Below are 12,659 nucleotides of genomic sequence, written 5' to 3' on the forward strand. Positions count from 1 at the left end.
GCACTAACGGGTCAACAAGCAGAGAAATGGAAGACAGCAATGCAAGATGAATATGAAGCCTTACTGCGAAACAATACATGGGAACAAGTTAAATTACCAGCTGGTGTGAAACCCATTGGATGCAAATGGATATTTACTCTGAAAGAGAATGCAACTGGAGAAATCGAACGATAGAAGAGGTCTATATGCAGCAACCGGAGTTTTCCGATGACAAATCTGGCGGTGTGCTGAAGCTAAAAAAGTCGCTGTACGGTCTAAAACAAGCTGGCCGAGTTTGGAACACAACGTTGGATGCTGTACTGAGAAAGTTGGGATATGAGGCATGTGAAAGTGAGCCATGCCTATACACAAGATGTGCACCAGATAAGACGATTGACGTAATCGCCGTTTATGTTGATGACTTGCTGCTTGTGTGTTCAGACAAGGGTAAGATGTTAGCTACTAAACAGGCTATCTCTTCTGAATTTCAGGTTGTCGACAAAGGACCGATTACACACTTTCTGGGTCTCGAAATCCAACGTGATAGTGACAAAGGGGCTATACGTCTCAGCCAGAGTGTGCATATCAGGAGCCTGATGAAGGAACTGGGCATGGAGATTTGCCACACGGTATCCACGCCGTTAGAAGCTAATTTCCAGGTTAAGTGCGACAACAAGTCGCGCAAACGCATCGATGCTACGGAATAGCAATCCGTAATAGGCTTTTTGATGTATATTGCGCTATGCTCACGACCAGACATTTTGCACTCGGTGTGCAAATTATCACAGAGGAATAAAGATCCCCATGGCGAGCATCTCGCAGCAGCGAAACAAGTGCTGAGATATCTGAACCAGACGGCAGATATGGCAATAACGTACAAGAAGACCGGCGCTGCGATCACAGGCTATGCAGATGCAGATTGGGCAGGTGATTCAACTGATAGAAAGTCCTACTCTGGATATGCATTCATGTGGGGCGGCTCAGTAATCTCATGGACATCAAGAAAGCAAAAATCTGTGGCTCTAAGCAGTACCGAGGCAGAATATATGGCGCTTTCCGATGCTGCAAAAGAGGCTATTTATATAAGAAAACTGATAAATGAGATGAAATTGTATTTTAAGCTTGATTGTATAACCTTACATGGCGATAATGTTGGTGCTTTAAATCTTGTAAAAAACCCTGTTTATCATGCTAGAAGCAAACATATTGATGTAAAGTACCACCATATAAGAAACTCATTTGAAGAGAATTTGATTAAGCTAGAATACTGTCCAACAACCGAAATGATTGCTGATATTCTTACTAAGAATCTATGTAAAGTTAATCATTTAAAATGTAAGGCGTTGCTTGGACTAAATAGGTATTAGAACCCTGAATTGAGGGGAAGTGTTGATATGGCAATTCTGTGCTGTATCTGTCAGCCCTGTACAAGTGGCAACCCTGGTTAAGCTTATGTTAATAAAATTGAGCTCACTCTCATCTAATCAACCAAACGTTGTGGTTTTACACTTTTCACAAACCAACAATAATAAAATATATTAATTTTTTTGTTACATGAACTATTTGATTTTATATTTTCTCTGATGATCCTGTCCCTTGCTGCTTGTTCGCCAATGGGTAGACTTTGCCGAATTCGTCGATTTCTTTTCGCTCTTGTGGGCACCAGCCACCGTCCTTCTTTCGTCTTTGCAACTATGTAGCCACACTGCTGCTGACTCCTTTGCAACTGTGTCGGGACCCAGCTGCTGATCTTTGTTGCCTACTTGCAACTGCATACAGCGTATTAAAGTTCGAATACGCCACACCAAAAAACCTTTCCTTTTTTCGAAGGATTAATAATGAATAGTTATTCCAGGGAGAAGGAAAATAATCCAATCTTTATTTGTTGAATTCAAAATATGAACTCATTTTTTTGTACAAAAGTACGTGACGATTGTTCAGAGAAGATCTTATTCTAGTGAGACTCAAACCCACGGTTGAAAAATTATTAATATTTTATGATTGCAATTCTGATTGTAATTTTAGTGATATTCTATGTTAGTTTTTTGTAACAAAAGAACAGTCGTATTATAATTTCTTCTGTGCATCTGATTTGGTAAATACACTTTAGATGAATAGGATGGTGTTTTTGTGACAATTGTATTTAGTTAATATTTTTCGGTACTCACCAACTATCTTTGCTTTATTAAAAGCAAATGGACTGCTTGAAAGTTTTTTCAGAACATGTTTAAAAAGATCCCCAATTGGACGAGTTATATATGAACATTTTTCCAAATATTTTAGAATTGATGCGTTCGTACGATAAAATAGTTCCAGAGCTTCAACAGACAATGTTGTTGGATTATTATGATTTATTTTGATAGGATATGTTGCGTTACTGTCATAAAGAAAGTTAGATGCCTAAAAAAAAAGAAAATAATCGGCGCTAGTAACTAAAAATTACAATAAAGCCCTTGTTAGGTTAGTTTAGGAAATAATAATTATTTATAATTATTTTTTTGTGCAAATAAAAATTGTAAAATTAATTTATAAATGAAGCAAGTAAGTCGACTCGTCGACTCGGGTATACCATACACCAGGTGAAACAAATTTTTTTAAATTTCGAAAACCAAATGTACATATGTATGTCTATTAAATTGTTTTTACATGTTTCATAGTATGTGCTATCTCGCTCACTCTACGAACACACGAGCACTCTAGCGCCGCTACTAGCCAACGGCCAATTCTGGCCTTGTGGACCGCGTAGTAAAATACGTTCATACGCATATTTTGCATGTCCGATTTCAATAAAATTTGGTAGTTTTGTAGAAATAGATAAGATTAATTAGTCTGCCGAATTTGAATGCGATAGTCAAAAAACTACAGGAGAAAATCGGTTTTTTCTTAATTATGGAGGCGGAAGTGGGCGTGGCAAAATATGAAAATATATATACTCTGCGCGAATACTAAGCCAGTATACATACTAAATTTGGTGACTTTAGCTTTGTTTGTTTTTGATAAAATCAGTTTTGTTTGATTTGCGGGGGCGGAAGTGGGCGTGGCAAAATTTTTAAATAGCCAGTTTCTGCGCGTCTATTAAACTAGTCTGCATACCAAATTTGATGTCGGTAGCTGTCATAGTTTTTAAGAAAATCAGTTTTATGTAAATTCCGGGGCGGAAGGGGGCGTGGCAAAAAGTTTAAACAATTAGTTTCTGCGCGCCAACTAAACGAGTATATAAACCAAATTTGATGTGTCTAGCTGTTATACTTTTTAAGAAAAACAGTTTTATGTGATTCCTGGGGGCGTAAGGGGGCGTGGCCGAAATTCCAATTAACTCTGAACATGTGCATACTACACGAGTATACATACCAAATTTGGTGGCTCTAGCTCTTATAGTCTCCGAGATCTGCGTGTTCATACGGACGGACGGACGGACGGACGGACGGACGGACAGACGGACATGGCTAGATCGACTCGGCTATTCATCCTGATCAAGAATATATATACTTTATAGGGTCGGAGAAGCTTCCTTCTGCCTGTTACATACATTTTGGCGACTTTAATATACCATTTCACCCTATGGGTGTATGGTATAAAAATAGTTCGATATTGTTCAAGCTTCCCAGCAAAAATTAATAAACAAAAATAATAACCATTGACTCAGTTTTGACTTTTTTCAAACTTTTTTGAAACTTTTTTTTCTTCTAATTTTCAATATTTTGTCCAAAGTCCCTTATGTTTTATTACTGCAGTGATTCGAGAGGGCATACTTTCCACAAGATTGTGAAAAATTTCCTGAGGAATCTTTGTCCACTCTTTCTCCACGCGTTGCCATAAGCTCTCCAGGTTTATTGGCGTTGTCTTATATTGTCCCAACCGTCTTTTCACAATTAACCATAAATTCTCAATTGGATTGAGGTCAGGGATTTTAACCAATCTTGGACAATTCTAGCTGTATGCTTAGGGTTATTATCTTGCTAAAATGTAAGATCTGTTGTACCATAAGTGCATTTGTCAATAAAATTGTCAAGATTGGTCTGCAAAATGTTTGATAATCTTCCTTTCGCATTATTCCATTAATTTTGACTAATTTTGCAGAACTCCACCAAGTAAAACATTCCCATGCCATAACGTGCCCGCCTCCGTGTTTCACAGTTTCGCTGACATGTCGCCTTTGAATGGTTTCTCCCGGCCTTATCCAGCAGTAGTCCTTTCCATCGGACTGATGTCGGTTAAATTTGGACTCGTCTGACCAAATAACCTTCTTCCAGTCCTCAATGGTCCAATGCCGATGCATTTTGGCAAATTGCAGACGTGCCTTGACGTTTTTCTCGGACAGTGCTGGCTTTTTTTTTCTTTACAATCGGAGTGTAGCCGATATTTCGAAGTGACCTTCTTGCAGTAGATTCACTAACCGGCTTACCAATTGCTTTGGCAGCATCCTTGGGTGTCATATGACCATCTTTTTAATTTGGCTGATCATTAGGCGTGCATCACCATCAGTAATCAGTCGTGCGCGTCCGTTGGATGTATTTTTGTTGTTGATTCCACGCCGTTTTATTACTCTAATGACTGTCGCCTGACTTATAGAGAGGGATTTGGCTATTTCTCGCGACGAGGATCCTCTTTCTGAAAGGCACACTATATTGTCCTCAATGGGCTTAGAAATTTTTTTCATTCTCGAATTTTTAATCAATTTTGCAACTGTTAGGTACCCGGTGCAAACTACAAATGACTTTACTTCTTCAGAATTGTCTACAAATATGAATATATCAAAAGCGAAAAATCAAAAGAAGGACCTAAAAATAGGAATAGTCAAAAGTGAGTCAATGCATGTTGTTTTTGTTTTATATCTCCCTTTTCTGTTGTGTTCGCTCCTTCGTTATCTAATTTGCATTATTTTATTAAGAATAATCTAAGTAACTTTCAAAATAAGTTTTGTTTCATTTGCTTGCTCTATATTCATACAGCAGCTGTTTAACTGCAAGAGTTGCAAACATTGAATCACTTTTGACGGCCACTGTAGACCTGTATATACTGCACAGGTTGTATATCTCAGCCGGATCGGATTACTAGATCATATAGCTTCCATACAAATGGCTAAGTCACGAACAGTGACATTTCTCAATAACTTCTTCATTTTTTTTTATCGTGAAATTAAATATTGTTTAGTTTAATACACCTATGAACGACTGCGGCAAATTCAATCAAGATCGGATGGCTATAACATTAAGCTACTCGGTCAAATGTAGTGATTTTCTCAATGAGTTAGTTACTGTTTAGGCAATAGTCATACAAATTTTTATTTCTCAATTTAACATATCTATTAATGGTTCTGCTAAATTTAATCAACAACAGATGAATAACTTCGTTATATTTTATTGCTTTAAAATTAAACATTGTTAGCTTTATATATCTCTTGATGACTGTGCCAAATTTGACCAAGATCAAGTGACTATATCATACGCCTCCCATAGGAACAATCGGTGGTAAACAGTGACTTTGTTCTTTTACAACAATTGGGCTCTTAAGGTAAAACGTTTTCCACTTTGACAGTTTTAGGTAAAGACAATTAACAAAATAAACTTGCAAAGGTATACAAACTTCGGCTCGATCGAAGTAAGCCACGGTCTTGTTATACCATACACCCATAGGGTGAAATGGTATATTAAAGTCGCCAAAATGTATGTAACAGGCAGAAGGAAGCTTCTCCGACCCTATAAAGTATATATATTCTTGATCAGGATGAATAGCCGAGTCGATCTAGCCATGTCCGTCTGTCCGTCCGTCCGTCCGTATGAACACGCAGATCTCGGAGACTATAAGAGCTAGAGCCACCAAATTTGGTATGTATACTCGTGTAGTATGCACATGTTCAGAGTTAATTGGAATTTCGGCCACGCCCCCTTACGCCCCCAGGAATCACATAAAACTGTTTTTCTTAAAAAGTATAACAGCTAGACACATCAAATTTGGTTTATATACTCGTTTAGTTGGCGCGCAGAAACTAATTGTTTAAACTTTTGCCACGCCCCCTTCCGCCCCCGGAATTTACATAAAACTGATTTTCTTAAAAACTATGACAGCTACCGACATCAAATTTGGTATGCAGACTAGTTTAATAGACGCGCAGAAACTGGCTATTTAAAAATTTTGCCACGCCCACTTCCGCCCCCGCAAATCAAACAAAACTGATTTTATCAAAAACAAACAAAGCTAAAGTCACCAAATTTAGTATGTATACTGGCTTAGTATTCGCGCAGAGTATATATATTTTCATATTTTGCCACGCCCACTTCCGCCTCCATAATTAAGAAAAAACCGATTTTCTCCTGTAGTTTTTTGACTATCGCATTCAAATTCGGCAGACTAATTAATCTTATCTATTTCTACAAAACTACCAAATATTGAAATCGGACTAGAAACATGCAAAATATGCGTATGAACGTATTTTACTACGCGGTCCACAAGGCCAGAATTGGCCGTTGGCTAGTAGCGGCGCTAGAGTGCTCGTGTGTTCGTACAGTGAGCGAGATAGCACATACTATGAAACATGTAAAAACAATTTAATAGACATACATATGTACATTTGGTTTTCGAAATTTAAAAAAATTTGTTTCACCTGGTGTATGGTATACCCGAGTCGACGAGTCGACTTACTTGCTTCATTTTATATGGATTTGTTAAGAATTTATTAGAAATAAAGTAAAAAAAATTTGGTTGACTTTGGGTTGTTTTGGTTTATTCTGTGAACGCTCAAAGGTCAAATTGCAAACATTGAACTTTTGACGGCCACGGCAAAATTTCCACTCTGTAGCTCTTAGGGTCTAGGAGCTGTTTGCGCTGATCCAGACGGACGGACAGACACGGGCGGACGCTGTTATTTGAGCTTGTCTCGTCGTGCTGATCAAGAATATATATACTTTATATGATCGGAGATGCTTCTTTTATGGGTTGCACGCTTATGACCAATATTAATATACCATTGCTTGCTTGGCAAATGAAATGACCTCTCTTCTGTCTTTTATGATAATAAAAAAGTCATGGTGCACAATTAAGAAAAGGCCACTGTATAAACAAAGCGCTCCAAATATTTGGTTGCTGAGTGAATTTTACAAAAAACTTTAGCGCCGCCACTAGCCAACGGCCAATTCTGCTCTTATGGATCGCGTAGTAAAATACGTTCATACGCATATTTTGCAAGTTTCTAAACAGATTTCAATAAAATTTTGTAGTTTGGTAGAAATAGATAAGATTAATTTGTCTGCCGAATTTGAATGCGATATTCGAATGCGATAGTCAAAAAACTACAGGCGGAAGTGGGCATGGCAATATATGAAAATATATATACTCTGCGAGTGTACATACTAAATTTGGTGACTTTAGTTTTGTTAGTTTTTGATAATATTAGTTTTGTTTAATTTGCGTGGGCGGGGCAAAATTTTTAAACAGCCAATATCTGCGCCTATATTAAGCTAGTGTACATACCAAATTTGATGTCGGTAGCTGTCATAGTTTTTAAGAAAAGTTTTATGTAAATTCCGCGGGCGGGGCAAAAATTTTGAACAATTAGTTTCTGCGCGCTGACTAAACGAAAATATAGACCAAATTTGCTGTTATACTTTTTAAGAAAAATAGTTTTATGTGATTCCTGGGGGCGTAAGTGGGCGTGGCCAAAATTCCAATTAACTCTATACATTTACATACTACACGAGTATACATTCCAAATTTGGTGGCACTAGCTCTTATAGCCTCCGAGATCTGCGTGTTCATACAGACGGACGGACGGATGGACAGACGGACATGGCTAGATCGATTCGGCTGTTGATGCTGATCAAGAATATATATACTTAATGGGGTCGGAAAAGTTTTGGCGACTTTAATATACCATTTCACCCTATGGGTGTATGGTATAAAAAGTTTTTCTACCACCAACAATGTTGATTGGTTCGGATTTTCATTTATGACTGTTAATTTCATTGTTTATATGGTAGCTATGTATGTGATATAGTATTTTGGGTCGTCTGATTTTAACATCTGTACTGTTTTTATCAATAACTAGTTGATATATCTGAATTTTATTCAAATATACATAGTTATGATTTTAAAAGTGGGCGTGGCAAAATTTTTAAACAGCCAGTTTTGCGCGTCTATTAAACTAGTCTGCATACCAAATTTGATGTCTCTAGCTATTACACTTTTTAAGAAACAGTCCGTCCGTCCGTCCGTCTGTATGAACACGCAGATCTCGAAGACTATAAGAGCTAGAGCCACCAAATGTGGTATGTATATTCGTGTATTATGCACATGTACAGAGTTAATTGGAATTTCGGCCACGCCCCCTAGGAATCACATAAAACTGTTTTTCTTAAAAAGTATGACAGCTAGAGACATCAAATTTGGTTTGTATACCCGATTAGTTAGCGCGCAGAAATTAATTGCTCAAACTTTCTGCCACGCCCCCTTACGCCCCCTGGAATCACACAAAACTGTTTTTCTTAAAAAGTATAATAGCTAGAGACATCAAATTTGGTTTATATGCTCGTTTAGTTAGCGCGCAGAAACTAATTGTTTAAACTTTTTGCCAGGACCCCTTCCGCCCCCGTAATTTACATAAAACTGATTTCCTTAAAAACTATGATAGCTACCGACATTAAATTTAATAGACGCGCAGATATTAGCTATTTAAACATTTTGCCACGCCCACTTCCGCCCCCGCAAATTAAACAGAACTGATTTTATCAAAAAGTAACAAAGCTAAAGTCACCAAATTTAGTATGTATACCGGCATAGTATGCGCGGAGAATATAATTTATATATTTTCACATTTTGCCACGCCCACTTCCGCCTCCATAATTTAGAAAAAACTGATTTCCTCCTGTATTTTTTTGACTATCGCATTCAAATTCGGCAGACTATTTATTCTTATGTATTTCTATCAAACTACCATGCAAAATATGAGTATGAACGTATTTTACTAAGCGGTCCACAAGGTCAGAATTGGCCGTTGGCTAGTAGCGGCGCTAGAGTGCTCGTGTGTTCGTAGAGTGAGCGAGATAGCACATAGTAAGACATGTAAAAACAATTTAATAGACAAACATTTGGTTTTCGAAATTTGAAATATTTGTTTCACCTGGTGTATGGTATACCCAAGTCGACGAGTCGCCTTACTTGCTTTTGATATATTTTACTCTATTCTTATATACTGTTTGTACTTTTATCGTTTCTAATTTTTATATTGTTATTTTTACCTATGTATTTCTATAACCACGAATGGTCCTAAATAGATTGAATCCAGTTTATGACCAGTTTCGCTTTTTGAGAAAACCTTATCTCATATTTCTATTTTAAAATCTGAAAGTTTCTTACCATTTATTTCTTTTTGCTTAATTTTGTTGTTTTCTAAAAGTATTCGAGCTACCTTATACGTGTTTTCTAATCGAAATTTAACTTCTTCAGAATGATCTTATATTATTTATAGGATCTATAGTATTTACGCTATTAAATTGCTTACTATTTATACTAGTTCAAATGGACAATAAATAGGTGTTACTGATGGTGTTGTGTTAAAACAATACATGAAATACAGTAACCGTATGTCCCAATCAGTTTTATCTACTGAATTATGTACATATATGTATGAACGAATGTAATTTGAGAATTATATTCGAGTATAAATCAATAACATTAATTCTTGCTACAACTATTTTGCCATGTTTTAATAAACATGTGGAATCTGTTATACGCAAGGTCACTACTTTTCGTACCTCGTCATTTGTGATGACTTCGTATACATTGGGCCTAGAAGTTTTTTCAAGAGTTTGCCTTGGCAATAGTTCTTTATTTTCTGCGCCGAAATTGTTTTGTCCGAAGAAAATAAATAAGTCAAAGGTCTGTGATCAATTCTAACTATAAAATGTTTGCCATTTATATATGGTCGAAAATGTGTTATTGCCCTATGTATTGGTTCTGATTCTTGTTCTGTAGTACTCTTGTTGCTTTCACCTTAAGTGAATGCTCGTGATACATATGCAACTTTGGAGTACATTATAGTTTTGAGTTTAAACTGCTCCACATCTGTGATTATGCAAAATCTGGGTACTGTAATAAATTGGGTTCAACAAGCTTCTTCTCCCTTGCAGAGGGTATGATAAAATTGGTCAGATGTTTGTAACGAACAGAAACAGACGTTTCCTACCTTATAAAGTATATATATTCTTGATCACCATGAGAGGCTGAGTCGATATAGCCATGTCCGTCTGTCCGTCCGTCCGTCCGCCCGTCTGTATAAATCAACTTTACGCCGCCATCTTAATAGCTATCAAGAAAACTTGGTATTTGAGCTACTTATAGCCCGAAGCAGATACAGTATGAAAATTGTCAGGATCGGACAACTATATCATATAGCTCCAGAGGAAACATTTTCATTAAAATTTGAGCATCCCCATGAAATTTCCCACGATGATAGTATTGGATATAAAAGATTCCAAAATTTCAATCCAATCGGATAAATAGAACACAAGTTACAGAAATATCGTGTGGAGGCCACAAAGTGCGAATACCGACAGTAAGGCGAATACAGGGCAGGCTGGTGGAAAGAATATCCATCATGGTGACTCATGGACATTACCAAGGTCAAAACATGGAAATTCAATGCTATTGGTAATCGTAGACAGATTTTCAAAATGGACAGAACTGATACCTATGCGCAAGTCAACTGCCGAGAGTTTTGTTAAGGCTTTTCGGGAGAGGATTCTAGCTAAATTTGGAGCTCCTAAGGTAGAGATAACGGACAATGGAGTCCAATTCACTAGCAGAATATTCAAGAAAATGCTACATGAATGGGGATGCCAACACCAGCTAACAGCACCATACACACCACAAGAAAATCCAACTGAACGGGCAAACAGAACAGTGAAAACGATGATTGCTCAGTTTACGGGGGAAAATCAACGTAACTGGGATGATAGTTGGCCGGAAATAACACTAGCAGTAAATACAAGCCAATCAGAGTCAACTGGATTTACGCCAGCATATGTGATACAGGGGCGTGAACCAAGAATGCCAGGTGCGATATACGATAGTGTCCCAACAGGCACAGGAAAGCAAACTATACCACCAGAGGCGAAGGTAAAACAAATGAAAGAGCTGTTCGAACTAATACGGCGTAATCTGGAGATGGCTGCGCAAGATCAGGCTCGGCATTATAATCTACGACGAAGAGAATGGAGACCAGTAATCGGAGCAACAGTATGGGCAAAAGAACGCCATCTTTCAAATGCTGCAGAAGGATTTGCACTGGCACCAAGATTCGGAGGACTATAAAAGGTGATCGGCTTCGTTTCGCCAGTTATATGCAAATTACGTCAAAAGGAAACTGGAAAGAACCGCCAGGCACATATCAGCCAAATTAAACAACAGATATGTGACGTAAATGAAGGCAAGGAACAAAATGAAAATTGAGTACAGACGACTATTCTGACATATTCTGTATAGATAACTCAAAAACATATCAGAAAAATAAAAAAAAAAAGAAACTCATTAGAATCCTGCCTCATAATAAATAAAATTAGAATAAATAGCAGCATACCGATATCACAAACCACAGCCAGCGATTGAGTTTGACAATTCGAATATCGTAAACAAAATCAACCAACTGAAAATCGTAAATAAAACCAAATGCAGATACAATAACTGAAACGTTCCAAAGGCGGCGAATAGGAAAATGGATAGAGAGGCAAAGAAAAGGATGAAACAAGGAGTAAAAAAAAAATAAACCAAGCTGAGGCACTACCAACACATACAAGAGTAGAACGGCTCCGTGATATAGACACGGATGAGGAGGAAGTATGGAGAGAGTTGGATGAGGTGATAATGGAGATGAACCGGATAGAGGAAATGTGCGAGGACGAAATTGAAGATGAGGGGGGAGCAAGATGAAATGCATGAGCCACAGGCACAAGTTTGGGAGCCAGCGCGGCCCCCAACTCCGTTTCGTATGGTGGACATGACGTCGTATGCCAGCGATACGGAGGCGGTGGCCGTGGCTGAAGATGCACAATTGGCAAACCACCAATATCTATGGGTTGGTGGCAACAACAGATTCATCAACAGGAGGAGGCTGAACGGGAGCTGCTGATGTGGGAGAGTGCCCAGCAAGAGGAAGAGCGGCTGGTGCGGGCCAGACAACGGCTGGCGGTGGCCATGGAACACGGGAGGCGACAACAACAACAGCAACAACAACAGCAACAACAACAACAACAGCAACAACAACAACAGCAACAACAACAACAACAGCAACAACAGCCGACAATACACAGACAAATGTCTGCACCCACGGGGCACAGGGAAGAAGCGAGGACTACGTTGGCCCGTCAAATGTCGTGTCCAGTGCCGAATGGGCCCAAGAGATACGAGTCGGTGGAACCGAATGAGTGGCCAGAGGTGGTGTTAGAAATTGCAGGACAAATGACGCAACAGGAGGGGCCGAGAAGAGTCCGGATAGTATGGGCGGGACGAATAAGATATAGAATCAGGGTTGCACAGGGGGTAGTGAGGGTATTTAAAGAAAAGAGGGTATAATAAGGAAAAAAAAAACATATATGTTAAGACAGGGTGAACATATATGAAATTAATAAAAAAAAATGCCCTAATCCGACACAATGAATGAAAAGACACTCAGTAATTGCCAACAAGAA

General features: G+C 38.2%; 1 protein-coding gene across 1 annotated transcript in view; it reads right to left on the reverse strand.

Annotated features, from left to right (window-relative positions):
• Positions 1–12,659, reverse strand: part of LOC137586136 (calcineurin-binding protein cabin-1-like) — a 1,431,569-nt gene that overhangs the window by 563,751 nt on the left and 855,159 nt on the right. The window contains exon 10 of the mRNA XM_068302145.1: positions 2,148–2,379. Within this exon, the coding sequence (XP_068158246.1) occupies positions 2,148–2,379 (232 nt within the window). The remainder of the gene's footprint in view (positions 1–2,147; positions 2,380–12,659) is intronic.

The sequence above is a fragment of the Drosophila tropicalis genome, unplaced genomic scaffold (assembly GCF_018151085.1).
Source record: "Drosophila tropicalis isolate 14030-0801.00 unplaced genomic scaffold, ASM1815108v1 contig_905, whole genome shotgun sequence".
In the NCBI taxonomy this organism is placed as follows: Eukaryota; Metazoa; Arthropoda; class Insecta; order Diptera; family Drosophilidae; genus Drosophila; species Drosophila tropicalis.